The sequence below is a fragment of the Helianthus annuus genome, chromosome 11 (assembly GCF_002127325.2).
Source record: "Helianthus annuus cultivar XRQ/B chromosome 11, HanXRQr2.0-SUNRISE, whole genome shotgun sequence".
Lineage (NCBI taxonomy): Eukaryota > Viridiplantae > Streptophyta > Magnoliopsida > Asterales > Asteraceae > Helianthus > Helianthus annuus.
Genome location: NC_035443.2, coordinates 134,905,268 through 134,923,595, shown reverse-complemented (window position 1 = coordinate 134,923,595; position 18,328 = coordinate 134,905,268). Strand labels below are relative to the sequence as shown.

The window sequence follows — 18,328 nt, the reverse complement described above, 5'->3', positions numbered from 1 at the left end:
ATGGCTTCGTCGGCAACTGAAAGGTACACCGATATGAGCTCCCCAGTTTCTGGTGCTGCGATATCAGGCAGGGAAGCTAAGTGCTGCTTCATTTGATTGAAAGCTTCTACAGCTTTATCGGTCCATCTGAAATCTTTTTTATCTGAGTAGTTCTTGAGCGTTTTGTAGAATGGTAGAGACCTTTCGGCCAGTTTTGAGGTAAAACATTTCAAGGCTGCGAGCTTCGTGTTTAAGCTTTCAACCTCTTTCTTGGTTCTCGGTGGTTTAGCTTCAAGGACAGCTTTTACCTTGTTAGGGTTGGCTTTGATACTTTGCTTTCCAACGATGTGCCCCAGGAATTTTCCTTCATCGAATCCAAACGAGCATTTTTCCGGGTTGAGCTTCATGTTGATCTTTCTAAGGTTTTTGAAAGTCTCTTGGATATCATCAAGCATTTGGTACTCCATTTTGCTCTTAATCACCAAGTCATCGACATATGCCTCCATGTTTCTACCAATTTGGTCTTCAAAGGCTTTATCAACGAGTCGCTGATAGGTGGCACCTGCATTTTTGAGGCCAAAAGGCATCTTTTGGTAACAAAAAATGCCCTTGTCTGTGTGGAAAGCTGTCTTTTCTTCATCCTCCTTCTTCATGAGGATTTGGTGATAACCTTTGTATGCATCGAGAAAACATTTAAACGGATACCCTGTGAGAGAATCAACCTTGAGATCAATTTCCGGGAGCGGGTAGCAATATTTGGGACAAGCCTTGTTAAGATCTTTAAAATCTATACACATCCTCCAAGAGTTGTCGGGCTTTCTGACCATAACAGGATTTGCAATCCATGATTGGTACTTGACCTCTCGGAGAATGCCAGCTGATACAAGCTTTTCAACCTCTTGGCAAGCTGCCAGGCTTCTCTCGGGTGCCAGGCTTCTTTTCTTTTGAACCACCGGCTTGACATTGGGTGGTATCCTTAACTCGTGTTCAGCAATGTTTCGAGGGATCCCAGTCATATCTTCAGGAGACCAGGCGAACACATCACTGTGATGCTTCAGCAGCTTTTCAAGGTATGAAAGAGTCTCTTGGGAAAGGTTGGGGTTGACCCTTATTCGTTGCTCAGGGTATTTAGGGTTGATGACTAACCCTTGCTTGTGTTTCTCACCATTTGAACTTTCACCCTCGATCATGTAAGCTTCCTGAGAGGGTTGAAGGGTTGCAATCCCTCTTTCAGTAGGAAATTTGACTGTGACATGGCCGATAGACACCGCCGTGTAGAATGCACATTGTCCGGGCCTCCCTATGATTACGTCATAGTTGGAAGGGATGTTGATAACCACAAAAGTCAGTGATCGGGTTCTTTCTTTTGATCCCTCCTTAAAACAAACAACAAGGGTTATCTGCCCCAAAGGCTTCAAGGTTATATCGACGATACCTTTTATGGAGGTTCCAGAGGGTTGAAGCCTTGAACGTTCCTCATCGCTTAATTGGTTGAAAAACTTCTCAAACATGATTTCAGTGGCTGCTCCCGTGTCTATGTATGCTTTACACGTTTGTAATGTGCCCACGGTGGCTTCAACCACAAGGGGACCAGGAAGTGGGTCCTTCCTCGTTGGGGGGAAGCAGACACACTGAAGCTCCCAATCTTCCAACCGTCGCTTCTTGTAAGGAACCTTTTCATCAGAATACACCATGTTTACTTCCTTCCCTTTGCCTTCAGCCATTTTGTCTCGAACCCCTTTTACCAAATGAGCGAGCTCCCCTGACTTAACAGCCTCTTCAATCCTCTTTTTCAGTTGGAAGCAATCATTGGTGTGATGTCCCTTTTCTTCATGGAATTCACAGAACTGAGTGGAGTTCTCATTTTTTCGACTCTTGGGGAGAGGCCTGGGAGGTCTAAAGTTTTGCTTGACTTCTTCCGTTGCCAGGATTTCTTGAGGGGTTTTGGTGAGGGGAGTGAAACTCATGCCTTTATCTCTGCCTGAAGGGTTTCGCCCTTCAACCCTTCGAGGGTCTGAACCCTTTGGGCGTCTGTCGTAAGAGTTAAAGTTTCCTCTCTTTCTGGCTGGGCTACTGCTTCGCCAACCAGAACCCCTTTTCCTTTGTTCTTTGATATCCACAGCTTCCTCTCCCCGAATGTGAGCTTCGGCTCTTTCAAGGGCTTCTTCCAAGGTTTTGGGTAGAGACTTGTTTAAATCTCGTGTGAGATATTTGGAGGTTATGGCGTTCATAAAACCGGCCACTCTCATTTTCTCATCAGCCCCTACATAGGTTAGCCCTTCTTTCTTGTACCGTTCAATGAATGCCTGGAGGCTTTCATCATCGCGTTGTTTTATCTGGAAGATTACTGTTGCGTCTTTAACGTATCGCCTTTGTTGGGAGAAGTTTGCCAGAAAACCTCTGCTGAGATCATCAAAGCTTCGAATGCTTTGAGCAGGTAGGTCGTTGAACCAGATTCTAGCGGATCCAACAAGAGTCTGCATGAACATTAGGCAACATTCAGCATTTGACCATTTTTCTATTCGAGCGGCACCAGTGAAGATCTGGAGATGATCTTCGGGATCTTCTGTCCCATCATACGTTCTGATGTGGGCTGGCATTTTGATCTTTGACTGAAAATCATAATCAGCTATCTGCCTTGAAAAGCATGAAAGGTTACTTGGCTTGTAAGGTTTAGCCAAGTCTTCTTCAGGTCTTGTACCTACATTGTTGCTATTGCCATGGTTCCCCTGGGTGGCAAGCACTTGATTGATGAAGTGTTGCCATGGGAAGTTGGCCATCAACTACGACATCATGTTAGGTATAAGATTGAAACCCTGAAGGCTTCCTGGACCGACTGAGCAGTTTACCCCGAGAGGGATGCTAGTAACAGCACTTCGTGCTAAAGGGAGCACGAACAGAGCTTGTTCCCACGTGGTAGTTAAAGAAGCAGGACAGCTGGTCACCGGGGACTGTAGGAGTTGATCAAGTGTTAACTCGTGTCCCAGAGGAGTGCCACTAGCAATTGGTTGGGAAGAGAGAATAGGATGAACAGTTGGGTTTGTCATAGTGGATAGATAAGGATGAGGGTTTGAAGGGTTGCTGGGACCAGCCTCACCTCTTGTAACAAAGGGTGGTAGGGGTGGCCCAGGAGACAACATTGGCTCAGGTTCATCGTAATCTAGACGAATCCTTACCCCCTTTTCCCTTTCTCTATTCACATGTTGGTTAAGAAGTGACCTTAACTCGAGGAAGTTATTAGCGACCCCCTCGGGGGTAAGTTCAACACGTGCCGGAGTGTCCGACACACCAACGTTGGGAGACGGAGCCCAAGATCGGGATGGGGTTGGTGTGTTGAAGGTAAGGAACTTGGGTGTACTCCCCGGAGTTGAAAACGGTGTTGTTATAGTTGTGTGAGCTAGGCCACTACCCGGGGTGGAGGTGTTAGGGATCTGGTTCACCTCTCCCGGGGATCCACTTTCTGACATGGTAGTTTTGAGCGAAAGGAGCTACACTACTAGGTCTTTTTTGAGAAGAAACAGCGGCGTAGCCCCACGGTGGGCGCCAACTTGTTGATGCAACAAACACGAGACCAAGGACGGTAGCTGAGTTGGTTAGGCAAAAGGGCTGAAGGGTTCAGTTTTGCCTAACGCAGGTCGCGGGGTCCCTCCACGTTTGCAAAACGTGGAAAGAGGTTCACTAGTATGTATTTGTTATTTGCTTTGAAGTTCCTTCTTCGAGGCAAGCTCGAATCCAGAAAAGAAAGCAAATAGAATGAGTGTGTGTTGAATGCGATGAAGAGTAACTTGGAAGTGATCAAGTACTCTTTGAATGACCCGAGATTAAGGAATCTCTGTGTTTCGGAATGTCCCAGAAGTGAACATGAGCTGTCTTCTTATAGGGGAAGACATCTCCTGAAATGGCATATACAAGACTAGCGAAACCTGTTTGCAATGGAGGGTTTCCCCTTTTGGGGTTGAAGGCTTTGGACCCCTGGTTAATAGAGTGTACTTGTGCAGACTTGCTCTGAGTTTGTGGGCGTGAGTTGGTGAGATGAGTCCTCAGATGTGACTGATTACTGTTCCTCACTTTTCTCACTTTACAGCTTTTCATCCGATGAACCTTTCAACCTTTTAAGCTCTTGCATATTAGTCATTTTATTTGACCTTGGGCTACCCCCGTCATCAGTGTTTAAGGTAATCGGATCAAACGTAGGTAATCGGGTTCTGTTCGGCTCATAAAAATGACTACCGGATCAAAAGTCGGAATCTGGTGTTTACGTAAATAATCAAACCCCATTGAGTACTACAGATATAGAATCCTGTTTGTAGGTAATAAACAATTGCGGAAAACATTAAAATTTTAAGGACTTGAATCAGTGGCAAAGCTTGAAAATTTTCATCAGGGGTTGGAAGTCACCGAACCTAAAAATTTTATATAAGGGGGGAGGGGGTGGTCACGAGTGATAGATTTCTATCACTCCCAATATCCAATCAAATCATGCCATGCCATCACCCAATATTCTATCACTAGTGATAGAATTGTAGTGGGGGTGGTATCACTAGTGATGGGATTCCAATGTACAAGTATTAATACACAATGTACAAGTCATACCCTATCACTCCTCAAGTTCAACGCATTATATATATAACGAGTTATACCCTATCACTCGTTATGGAAGTGGAGGCGGCGGTGTTCTATGTGCTATCACTCATTATGGGGTGGCCATAACGGACCACCCCGCCTGCTCTAAGTAAATAAATTTTATAAAACCGGGGGGTCGAAAACATATATACCTAAAAAAATTCTACACGAAACGTACATACATACCACTACTGAGCGAAAAGTTCGGGGGGTCGGGCGCCCCCCTCCCCTCGGCCCCTTGAAAGCTACGCCCCTGACTTAAATGACATTATGGTTAGGCTTGGAGGGAAGGTTGAAGCTGAGAAGCCGGAGGCAGAGAAGGCGGAAGCGAGCAATCGCTACAGTCACCCCACGGCTCCTCCCTCATTTCTCAATAACTTGGTTTGGGCTATGAAAGCATATAGGGTTAATTTGGGTGGTACTCTATCGGATTTAGGAGATGCCCAAATTACCAACTAGACTTACATAAAATCAAAGAATCTAATGGGATATAATTTGGGCTTCTATGCAAAAAAACAAGGGGGCACATCCCCTGCTTGCCCCTAGTGACCTTCGGTAAGAAAGAGTTGCATACCTCTATTTTTAATGGCATAATCTAAAAGTTAATCCTTCTCTTCCTTTCTAAAAAGTCGGTCAGCTCCTATTAGTACATTTTCTCTCTACAAATTCAGTTCTGATAATAGAATCGTTGTAACGTAATTCATTCTTGAACTTTTAATAAATTAACATGACCCGGGCATTCAACAAAAATTCCACGACTATATTCTTTTAGAATCTTGCTCATGTAAGTATCCATATGAGACATAACAAAAACTCTAGAATCTGTAATCTGTATGATTACATTTCGTACTCCAACCAAAATCCGGTTTCTTTGTTTTCACTTTATAAATTTCTTTTACATTTTTTATGTTTAAAAGTATTTGGATACTTTTCAAATAACTACCCTTGTGAAAAATATATAAAAATTTAATTATGATAGTAACATCTTTTTTTCATATAAAACAATTTAAATTTAAATTTAACCCAAATAGCAAACAATATAAAAAACCCTACAAATAAATAGCAACTCTAACATGTATTTTATAAACTATGCGTCATAAATTAATATTATGATAGCAATGATTTTTTTCATATAAAAAGCAATTTAAATGTAACATGTTAAATATGTATGAAACTAAATATAAACTAAAAGAAATCTAACAACAAATAATATGAAAAACCTTAAAACATATAGCGACTATAACATTTACTTTATATATTATTTATGTGATTTTCATAATTTTATAGTATAAAAATAGTTTTTAAACTATTTTGTTGTGAATCTTTTAGCTAAAATATGTTGGGTGAAATTATAAAATGATGTTATCAATTATGCCGACCTTTAATTGGTGATTTTATTATTTGTATGTTGTAGAGTGTTAACCTCTTGTCTGTTCACAAACTTGCAAAAGATAACAAAATTTCTATGATATTTAATGAAGATAGTTGTGTGTTACAGGATTTGAAATCAAAGAGAATCCCGGTGACTAGTAAACAGAACAATGGTTTGTATTTTTTTTTAAAAATGGTAAACTTTTAATATGTGCTTTAATAGTGTAATTAAATCTAATATGTGGCATAGTAGGTTAGGGCACCCTTCTGATCATATCTTAGCCATTTTAAAAGATAAATTCGGTGTTTAGATTGTTGATAACAACCTTGTGAAGTTTGTCATAAAGCTAAACAAGTTATGGTTCTATTTCCTCTCAATGAACATAAAACTAAAAGCATAGGAGAGTTAATTCATCTAGACTTATGGGGGCCATGTAGAGTCACAAGTGGAGAAGGTTTTAAGTACTTTTTGACTATTGTTGATAATTTTTCAAGAACTGTTTGGTGTTATTTTTTGAAAAATAAAACAAAAGTTTTCGAAAACTTATCTGGTTTGTATGAACTAATCTTAACATGGAACTGATTTTTAAACAGTCAGATGGTAATGTTTTGTAAGTCTAAGGTAGTGTTTGGTATGCAGTCATAAGAGATAGAATAAAATATACTATTATGAGGGAATGAAAAAGTTGTGTTTGGTTGGTCGAGGTAATGGAATCACCTATTACGTAAGGCATTCCATTCCCTCAAATCCATTCCATCCACTACCCTTGTTTTTTTTCATCCCATTCCCCCTCTCACCCTACATCACCAACACCGCCCAACACCACCGCCACTTTCACCACACTCCGCCACCGACCGTCACCATCACCCGCCGCCGCCACCACCCGTCACCCCCACCACCCTCTGCCAACCACCACCGCCCCCCACCACTACCACCTTCTCCACTCGCCACCACCGGCCACCGCCACCACCACCCGTTGCCACCACCCTCTACAGTTGCCACTGTCACCGACCACCGGTGCTACTGCCAACCAACGCCACCACCTGTGACCGTCGATATACTATCGCCACCCTCCATCATCGACCACCGCCAACCACCGCCACCAACGTCCACTGCCACCACCATCGACCATCGTCATCACCCGTCCGCCACCACTGCTACCGCAACCACCCACTACCACCACTCATCGCTGATTTTATTCTTTCGTTTTTTCAGCATACCAAACAACACAAGATAGTGATTCATTCCATTCCCATACGGTAACCAAACAGGACTATGGAATGATAATGATCCATTTCATTCCCTTGTCCATTTCATTCCCTCATCATTCCATTACATCATACCAAACAGACCCTAAGGGTATTTTACATCAAAGAGCTTGTGCTTGTGCTTATACTCCACAACAGAATGGAGTTGTGAAGACAAAACAAAGGCATCTTTTAAGTATGGCTAGGGCATTGATGGTCTACCTCTAAGGTTTTGGTCTGATTATGTCTTAACTATTGTCTCTTTGATTAAAATGACCATCATCTGTGTTGTTACGAAAGAGTCCATGTGAGTTAATGTTTGGTTTAAAACCCTCTCTTTTCCATTTGAGAAATTTTAAGTGTGTATTTTTCAATACAGTCTTAAACAAACCTAATAAGTTTGCTTTTCATGCTGAAAAAGTGTATTCTTCTTGGTTACCCAAATGTGAAAAAAGGTTATAAGTTATGGAGTTTAGATAAGAAATGGGATTAATATTCTAGAGATGTAAAATTTTATAAAAGTATTAACCCTTTTAAATCTAAATTGTGGAGTGATCAAGAAGTTTTTTTTGGTAAAAATCTAAATCATGTTAATTTCTTTGACTGTTATGAAACATCTATACCCAATGTGTCTGAAACCCCAAATGATGAAGATAGGGATTCTGGTTCTCATGAAATCCCTAGCGATGATCAGCACCTAGATCATCCCTCTACATTTGCCTCTATTGATTAGGTTGATCAAAGTCAACCAATAGGGTCTAGCATAGTGAGTAGTAGTAATGATGGTCCTAGCAGGGTTGAGGACACATGAGTTTTAAGTGCTGAGACTAACTCATCTGAAGGAAATGTTTCAACCCTTATAAGGTCTTCTAGGATTGTATATGTTCCTAAGATGTTGGATGGGTTTATATTGGATGGGAAGGTGATGTGTGCGAGGTGTTATATATTTTTGATGTATATTTTAAGCCCTTTTACACTTTTTAGCCAAGTTTTAAATTTATAAAACACGATATTTACTAACACTAGATACACATATGGGCAAGTGCACCCATCGTGGACGTAGTATAGTGTTGGTAAGATACCGAGGCCGTCCAAGGACACAAGAGCTTTTAGTACCGGTTTATCCTCAACGTCTAATCAAATCAAAAAGTTAGAAAAAGGTTTTAAACTAGAAAAATAAAAACTATCTAAATGCTGAAAAATAAAAATAAAATAAAAACAGATAGACAAGATGAATCACTTGGATCCGACTCGTGTATTAGTATAACCTTTGATTATTTTCGCACTTTTGCAATTGTTTAAGAGATTATCTTAGTTATTGTAGTAGGCCCCTCTTTTGAAGGCGACGTTACCCTCAACCCAGTAGTTTGAGTCAGCAAGGATACAATCCTAAAGGGTTGGATTATTGGAAGATAATGAATTAAGTTATTAATGCAAATTATGGTAGGCCCCGCTTTTGGCGGTGACGTTACCCTCGGCTAAGTAGTCTGAGTCAGCAGGGATACAGTCCTAAATAGCCGGGTTATAGTATTAATAATAGTTAACTTATGAGGGGGTCAAAGAGTTTGGATCCCCGCCATCCAATACCTATGGGCATTGAAGGAGATCCTACTAAATTTGACCCAGGTCCCTTGCAGGACCTCTAAACGCTGAACAAGGGCAAGACCCTTACCAAACCGTTCCCTTAACCCCCGACCAGGTAGCCAACATACCTCCATATAGACCGTGGAGATATGAATGGTGAAAATCTTTTATTTTATATAGACAGTAAAATAATGCCAAGACACCACGGACAAACGATAAGGAAAGATCACCTTCAACATAAGTAACTAGTTATTAAAGTCATTAATACAAAACCAAATAAAAAGTGCAAAAGATTAAAAATAAAAAGTATTATACTAAACACTTGTCTTCACCAAGTGATGTAAGAGACTTAGGCAAACATGGCCTTGATTGTCAAGAACTCTTACTATCAATCTTGGATCCCGAGACGACTCACACACTCTACGATGGACAATGGATGATGGTGGTGGATGATGGTGTTATGGTGGTGGTGGGTGGTGGATGAAGTGTGAGAGAGGTGGTGTGCCAAGGGATGAGTTGGAATGAAACCAAGCACTCCTATTTATAGGCTGAACAGAAGGCTGGGCACGGCCCCGTGTCCGCTGGACACGCCCCCGTGCCCGTCTGACACTCTCTCTCTTCATTAATTGTAATCCGCAATTACAATTAATGCGCCTGCTGTACTTTCGCCACGCCCCCGTGCTCACTGGACACGGCCCCGTGGTGGGCAATAGAAGCTTCTACAGGTTTGTCTTTTCTGCTGCTTCTTGGGCACGGCCCCGTGCTGGCTGAGCACGGGGCGTGTTCAGTCTTCTGTTTTCTCTTCTTTGCTTGGGAGGATGCCGTTGAGGGTTCGGGCAATCTACTTTTGTTCCTTTTCTTGTATTTATGCTAGAATTAGCTGTCTTTTTGCTTCTTTTGTGTATTTGAGCTCATTTCATCCTGAAAATACAAAAGGAAGACAAAAACACTCTTTTTCCAACATTAGTACTTATAAAGGGTTTGTTTTATGCCTCATTTGATGTAATTTATATGTTGCATTTTACACACATCAAATACCCCCACACTTGAACTTTTGCTTGTCCTCAAGCAAAACTCTTTAAATGTGGCTTACACTCCCAAATGGAATGGGTAGAAGAGAAGGTTTTTTGGTTTGTCATAGGGTGTCGGGAATCCAAGATCTTTTTGGGTTTTATTTTTATTTATTTACAATCCTATTTGTTATGATTTATTTAGAACGTTTCATAAGATAAATTACTTATTTGGGCATAACATGCCTTTTTAAAATTTCATTTATATACAAGTTCACATACCTCACGGGAGAAATCACTCAACACTCGGCCGAAGGTGTATTTTTTTAGTGAATCACTCGAGAGCGGCATGGAACTTATTCCTACCTTAAGCTTGTCAAGCAATCAATCCTCCTCCTTTTTAACTTTATACCTTTGTAAATATCAAGAGGACTTTTTGGGCGAAGGGTTAGGCTTGGGCTAAAGATGGGTGGTTGGGTTAGTGGTTAGTAAAAGGGCGAAAAGCGTAAAAAACGTCGGTTTTCGTAAAACACTTTGTTCTTAGTGATTTTTTTTTGAAGTATTTCTCCAAACAAGCTTTAGTTCTCATAGCTTTGTTTGTTTTTAATTCATCAATTTTTTTTTTGATCACACAAAAGAACGAGCTTGCGAAAAACCGAGCTTGTTACTAAAATAAAGGGTGAAAAATAAAAAGGGTTTTTGGTGGGTGAAAAGGGTTTAGGGTAAAGAAACGAAAGGTTTAGGCTCAAAGGGGTTAACTAGGGGGATTTTGGGTAGGTGGTAAAAAAAAATGAAAAATAATGGTGTGGAAAGAAAAATGGTTAGTCCTAATGCCTCCATCATTTACTTACTTGGGTTTAAGTTGGTAAGGACCGGGAATGAATCGTCGTGGCAAGTTCTAGAGTTGTAAGAACCAAGCGGCTATTCACACAAGAAACGAAAAATGAGCATTTAGTCTAAGGATGTAAATTTGTATGCTCAATAAAGGCTCAAAACTCACTTTTGTGGGAATGGGTTTTTAATGTGATCAAGTATATATAATCAAATTTTTAACTAGACTTGTTATACCATTTCATAATTTTCTTATGTTGGTTCTTGTTATCACGACGCTCTCTGTTGTAAAATTTGTAAAAATATAACCTTATTAATCTTAGGATTCCTAACTTAAACTTTAGACAAGTAAAAAAAATGAAAAATTTTGAAAAAATTTGGGGTGTTTAGCGGTTCAAATAGAGTTTTGTGTAAGGCTTGTTGTTAGGACTTGCAATATTTCGAGGTGTTAGCTTCCCCCCCCCCCCCACGCACTTAAATCACACATTGTCCTCAATGTGTCACAAAAATAAATTTTTAGGTTGATTGGATGTGTAATGTGGTGTTAAAAAGCAAAGATTTATGTTACTGGCAGTCTGGACACGGCCCCGTGGGGACCGGACACGGCCCCGTGTTCAGGTGCCAGTAACAGAAATTAGAGAAATGAGACAGAAGCCTGGACACGGGGGCGTGTCTGGTGAACACGGCCCGTGTCCAGTTACCTGAACTGGGCGTTTTTCTGCAGGTGGTTCAGCACGGGGCCGTGTTGGTTGGGCACGGCCCGTGTTGAGCCTTCTGTAATGGAGATTTGTGTCGGGTTGCCTCGTTCTTGTGCATGGGGCCATTTTTCTCGTTCCCTTTTTCATCCATTACCACCACGAGTGTGTTTTATTCCTGCAAATTAAAACTAAAAGATTAAACTAAACTAAGGATAGTTCCGCGGAATGCCTCCGTGGTGCGCCACGTTTATAAGGGTCCTTGGCTAGACCCAATGTGAGGTTATATATTTTCTGAGTGGGATGCTTGGCGTCCCATGTTGCACCTCGGAGAGCAGCATCCAAACTCGAATCAATAACCTTCATGTAGTTGACCGGGTCGTCGTCCTCTACTCTTTTCCCAACTCCGAATTTTACTTCATCATCCCCATACCTCAAGGTGAGTGTTCCGTCATTCATATCTACCACCGCTTGTGCGGTGGCAAGAAATGGTCTCCCTAGTATGAGGGGGATCTCGGTGTCTTCCTCCATATCGAGTATGACAAAGTCGGCTGGGTAGACGAATTTGCTTACCTTTACCAAGACATTTTCAATGACACCTTGCGGGAATTTGACGGATCGATCAGCAAGTTGTATGCTCATTTTTGTAGGACTCGTTGTTCCTAGGCCGAGTCTTTTAAACATTGATGAGGGCATGAGGTTAATGATAGCCCCAAGGTCGGCTAGTGCATTACGAACGGGGGACTCCCCGATTGAGCAGGGAATCGTGAAGCTTCCGGGATCGATTTTCTTTTGGGGAAGTTTATTGAGTACGAGGGCAGAGCATTCTTCGCCTAAGTTAACCAATTGCAAAGTTTCAATTTTCTTTTTTATGAGTGAGGAAGTCCCTCATGAACTTAGAGTATTTGGGCATTTGGGTTAGGACATCAATAAAAGGAATATTGACATGCAATTGTTTTAATAGACTTTCGAACTTTGCGAATTGCTCATTGGTCTTTTAACGAATTAACCTACCGGGGTATGGGACTCGAGGAGCCTTCGTAGGCTCTGGTGATGGAGGGGAGTTCTTCTCCTGCAGAGGCGGGGGTACCGTTTCTTCTGTTGGTGGTGGCGCTTCTGCGGGCCCCACGGTGCGGTTTCGTAGCGTGATTAGATGAACTTGCGCTTTTGGGTTTGTTTCGGTATTGCTAGGTAATGCACCTTGTGGTCTCTTGGCAAAATTTTGAGCTATTTGATTCAATTGTTTTTCTATGTTTTGAATACTAGCTTGTTGATTTCTAAAATTTGATTCTAATTGTAGAAATCTTTCCGAGTTTTTCTTTTCAGTGTCGGAGATGAGGCGAGATATGGTATCTTCAAGCCTTTCTCGTCCACTTTGTTGTTGAGTGAAATTTTGTGACTCATTTCTTGGTTGTTGAAAGTTTGTTCGTTGGGTTTGTTGGTTACTACTATTGTCGGGTTCTCTCCAACCAAGGTTTGGGTGATTTCACCATCCTTGATTGTAAGTGCCCGTTGGAGGACCCGACGGCCTAGGTCTATTATCAATGTAGCTTACCGATTCTTGTTGATCGTCCGTTTCTTTCATACAACTCCAATTTTCATGTGGCCCACCACACCCTTCACAAGCCATAACCGAGACTGTTTTTGTCATTTCTAATTTTTTTATTTTTGAAGAAAGGGCCTCGATTTGGGCTTGTAAAGAAGTGCTTTCATCAACCTTATGGGCGCCCGGGGCAATAGACTTATTGCCTCGGGGGATGTGCCATTGAAAATTGGTTTGAGCAATTTCCTCAATTTGGTTATATATTTCATGCGGGCGGCGATTACCTAAAAGTCCCCCGGAGCTAGAATCAAGTGTCTGCCTTGTGTGTGGCAACAGTCCATTATAGAAAGTGGATACTTGTTGCCATATCGCAAGGCCATGATGTGGACACTTGCGTAATAGTTCCTTGAACCTTTCCCAAGTTTCATATAAGGATTCCCCGTCCTCTTGTGAATATGTATTAATTTCAGTCATTAATTTAGCCGTTTTAGCGGGAGGGAAATATTTATATAGAAATTTTTGGGCTAGTTCATCCCAGGTGTTTACCGATCCAGCTGGGAGGGTGTTGAGCCAAGCTTTCGCTCGGTCTTTTAGTGAGAAAGGAAACATTCGGAGGCGGATGGCGTCATTTGATGCTCCATTGATCCGAAAGGTATCACATATTTCTAAGAAATTAGTAATATGTAGATGGGGATCCTCGTCCGCAAGCCCATGAAAGGTTGCGGAGTTTTGGAGCATTTGTATCAAATGCGGCCGAAGTTCGAAGTTATTAGCTTCAACATTCGGAGCATTGATAGCGGCGCCTAGGTTACCTACGGTGGGTCGTAGATAATCCATGAGGGTACGTTGGTCCGCCATTGGAGGTGGATCACCCGAAACTTTCTCTTGGTTTTTAGCTTTTAATCTTTTTCTAAGAAAGCGTTCGGGTTCTTCTAGAGGTTCTTTTATTTCTTTATTAGAACTGGAGCTCATACACTAGGTAGGATTGGCGTCTGGTTCCAAGTCCTGCAATAAAAACAGAAAAGAATGCTGGTCAGAAGGTTCACCACGGCCCCGTGTTCAGCGAACACGGCCCGTGGTCGGAGTTACAGTGATTGTTTTCCAGATCCCAGTTACTGGAAAGTTGGACACGACCCCGTGTTGCACCGACACGGCCCCGTGGTCAGCCTTCTACACTTTTTAGCCAAGTTTTAAATTTATAAAACACGATATTTACTAACACTAGACACACATATGGGCAAGTGCACCCATCGTGGACGTAGTATAGTGTTGGTAAGATACCGAGGTCGTCCAAGGACACAAGAGCTTTTAGTACCGGTTTATCCTCAACGTCTAATCAAATCAAAAAGTTAGAAAAAGGTTTTAAACTAGAAAAATAAAAACTAACTAAATGCTGAAAAATAAAAATAAAATAAAAACAGATAGACAAGATGAATCACTTGGATCCGACTCGTGTATTAGTATAACCTTTGATTATTTTCGCACTTTTGCACTTGTTTAAGAGATTATCTTAGTTATTGTAGTAGGCCCCTCTTTTGAAGGCGACGTTACCCTCAACCCAGTAGTTTGAGTCAGCAAGGATACAATCCTAAAGGGTTGGATTATTGGAAGATAATGAATTAAGTTATTAATGCAAATTATGGTAGGCCCCGCTTTTGGCGGTGACGTTACCCTCGGCTAACTAGTCTGAGTCAGCAGGGATACAGTCCTAAATAGCCGGGTTATAGTATTAATAGTAGTTAACTTATGAGGGGGTCAAAGAGTTTGGATCCCCGCCATCCAATACCTATGGGCATTGAAGGAGATCCTACTAAATTTGACCCAGGTCCCTTGCAGGACCTCTAAACGCTGAACAAGGGCAAGACCCTTACCAAACCGTTCCCTTAACCCCCGACCAGGTAGCCAACATACCTCCATATAGACCGTGGAGATATGAATGGTGAAAATCTTTTATTTTATATAGACAGTAAAATAATGCCAAGACACCACGGACAAACGATAAGGAAAGATCACCTTCAACATAAGTAACTAGTTATTAAAGTCATTAATACAAAACCAAATAAAAAGTGCAAAAGATTAAAAATAAAAAGTATTATACTAAACACTTGTCTTCACCAAGTGATGTAAGAGACTTAGGCAAACATGGCCTTGATTGTCAAGAACTCTTACTATCAATCTTGGATCCCGAGACGACTCACACACTCTACGATGGACAATGGATGATGGTGGTGGATGATGGTGTTATGGTGGTGGTGGGTGGTGGATGAAGTGTGAGAGAGGTGGTGTGCCAAGGGATGAGTTGCAATGAAACCAAGCACTCCTATTTATAGGCTGAACAGAAGGCTGGGCACGGCCCCGTGTCCGCTGGATACGCCTCCGTGCCCGTCTGACACTCTTTCTCTTCATTAATTGTAATTCGCAATTACAATTAATACGCCTGCTGTACTTTCGCCACGCCCCCGTGCTCACTGGACACGGCCCCGTGGTGGGCAATAAAAGCTTCTATAGGTTTGTCTTTTCTGCTTCTTCTTGGGCACGGCCCCGTGCTGGCTGAGTAGTGAGCACGGGGCGTGTTCAGTCTTCTGTTTTCTCTTCTTTGCTTGGGAGGATGCCGTTGAGGGTTCGGGCAATCTACTTTTGTTCCTTTTCTTGTATTTATGCTAGAATTAGCTGTCTTTTTGCTTCTTTTGTGTATTTGAGCTCATTTTATCCTGAAAATACAAAAGGAAGACAAAAACACTCTTTTTCCAACATTAGTACTTAAAAAGGGTTTGTTTTATGCCTCATTTGATGTAATTTATATGTTGCATTTTACACACATCAGAAGGTTAAGTATGGTATAGACAGAATCATAAACTATTCTTGCTTGTTTTTTGAAAATTTGTTTTTGGTTAGTTAATTGAATAAAACAGTATAACCCTCTACTTTTAATGAAGCTAGTAATGATCCCAAGTGGGTAGAAGCTAAGAATAAAGAGATGGTAGTGCTTTTTAAAAATAATAATTGGGTTTTAACTGATCATCCACCTGGAAGAAAACCTATAGGATGTAAGTGGGTTTATAAAGTCAAGTATAAGTCTAACAGTGAGATAGAAAGATATAAGACTAGGTTAGTGGCAAAGGGGTATAACCAAATAGAAAGCGTTAACTTTGGTGAAACCTTCTCACCAGTGGTAAAAATGGTGACTTTTAGATGTGTTGTGAGTTGGGTGTTAAAAATAGTGGTCTTTGTTCCAACTTGATATAAATAAATGCTTTTTTATATGGATCTATAACAAAGAACGTATATGTGTCTTTGCTTCTTGGGTATTATTCACATAATAAAACAAAAGTGTGTAAGTTGGTAAAATCTTTGTATGGCCTGAAGCAGGCACCTAGAAAGTGGAATGAAAAATTAACTAATGTGTTAGTTGAAAATTGGTTTTAAACAAAGCCTATGTGATCATTCTCTGTATATGTAATCAAGTGATTCTTTTGTTATTATGTTAGTATATGTGTAACGCCTCACTTTTTGTAACCTTTCTTGTTTAGAAAGTTTGTTTATTCTTTCTATTTATGGAAACTTGTATTCTCGTGTAATCGTATTTCATTTCAAACGTTGTAATCCGAGACTTAAATCATAATAAAAATTCTATCTTTTATATGCTAGTGTTATCCATTATTAGTAAATATTTGTTAAACATTCGTGTTACATACATACTTGATACAATTTATATGCAATTCATACTTATCATTAATGGAAAAGGAAAGTATGAACATTCTGAAATATTCAAAATATCGGATATCTAAATTTCAAAGATCCAAAATTTTCCAATTCGGATTTGGATAACGACTTTTAAAAAGTTCAAATATTTCGGGTATCCGAATTATCTAAAATATTTTTTCCGGATATTTCGGATTTTTTTTCTAAAAATTACTAGATAATTCGAATATCCAAAATAATTTCTAATAAAATGATTTTTAATTCGAATATCCAAAATAATTTCTAATCTACGGTTTCAAAACGTTTTTAGCATACATATTTCTAGACACAAATCAATCAAATTCATCAGCTTTGTAACCTTTTCAATTGTGAAGGTTCCACCAAATTTTGTTTCTAATACAACTATTACTAGACATGTGATGGTGTAGAATACGATAAAATAATTTCCAACTATGTTAATCGAGAACGTGACAAAAAAAAAAGGTTTAGAAACCATAACAACAACGATAATAATAGGATGGTAATTGATGATCCATGTTGATGATACTCAACCCACAACTTGAGTAGTTAGCAAAGACAAAAGACCCGTAGGGTTCACCAGCTACATCGGATGCACTGGGACAGAATCGTGAAAGCGACGTATAGCCAATGATGTTCAGTGGACCCAGGGTGTCTTCTTCGGTGAGTCTTCATCCTCGGCAACGACGCAAACTACAACCACGACGAGCCACCTACCAATCTGGCGAGCCACCTGCCTACCCTCCCCTCGCAAGCCACCTGACAAGCCTTCCCTAGCTATCATCTTCGTCACTCACCATCTTCATGTTCTTTAACGCACTCCGACCCACACCCAATCGATAAATACAGGTGGTGCTCTGAATAATGGGGAACCACCAATTGGGTTACAAGCAAGCAAATCTGAAATCACTATAGCAGCAGCAACAACGAAGTGTCGATAGGGGAGAAATTTTGAACGAAAAAACGAGTACAACATTGTTTGGTTACAACGACAACCCCCACTACAACTATAACCAACGACAACCCCTACTACAACTATAACCAATGCCACTACAACTATAACCAATCCCACTATAGGGAATTAGGTAGCATTGCCATGTTCGACCTAGTCTATAGTAGGTACCATACTTGACCATTCTTGCTACTTGTTTAATATGCTAATTCTTCCTATTTGCTTCCATCTCCTTCTTTTGTCTTAATACTTACAATATGTCTTTCCTAAAACATTTACACAATACACGTTGAAGGCTTGAAGACACTCGTATCATACAAACGAGACGATTTCACCAAAATAGGCGTTAAACCCATAATTTGGTGAATGACTCTTAATCCGCTTATTCAAATTTTTCACGAAATTACGCCATCAAATTAGGAGTGAAATCCACATCTTGATGGTAAATTTCCAATTCAAACTCAAGTGGAACCTCATCAAAGTGTCGGAATTAATTTTCTCGACCCGACTAGTAACAACCACACTTAGGGTACGATGTTGTCAAGTTAGGGGTGAAACCCGCATCTTGTCGACTAGTCCTACTCCCCGATTTTCAATCCCGCCAAAGTTTCGATTTTTCAATCGATTAGGAACGTGTAGTAACTAGAAGGGTAAAATACCGTTAATCGCTTCTCGACGAGAGTATTTTACCTATAGGCCAAAGCACGTTTCCTTAATTTGAAAGGACTTTCGATTCACTTTGTAATAGTCAAAGTTTCTAAACCCGAAACAC

The 18,328-nt window shown here is 40.7% G+C and overlaps 1 protein-coding gene and 1 non-coding gene across 2 annotated transcripts; both read left to right on the top strand.

The window, feature by feature from the left end:
* Positions 1–6,650: 6,650 nt before the first annotated feature.
* Positions 6,651–7,211, top strand: LOC110882967 (leucine-rich repeat extensin-like protein 3). Its single transcript, XM_022130841.1, has one exon. It carries the CDS (start codon positions 6,651–6,653, stop codon positions 7,209–7,211), a length of 561 nt encoding a protein of 186 aa, XP_021986533.1.
* A 6,046-nt stretch (positions 7,212–13,257) lies between these two features.
* LOC118484401 lies at positions 13,258–13,364 on the top strand. The gene has a single exon (XR_004873512.1). It is a non-coding gene; the product is annotated as a small nucleolar RNA R71 (small nucleolar RNA).
* The last annotated feature ends 4,964 nt before the right edge of the window (positions 13,365–18,328 follow it).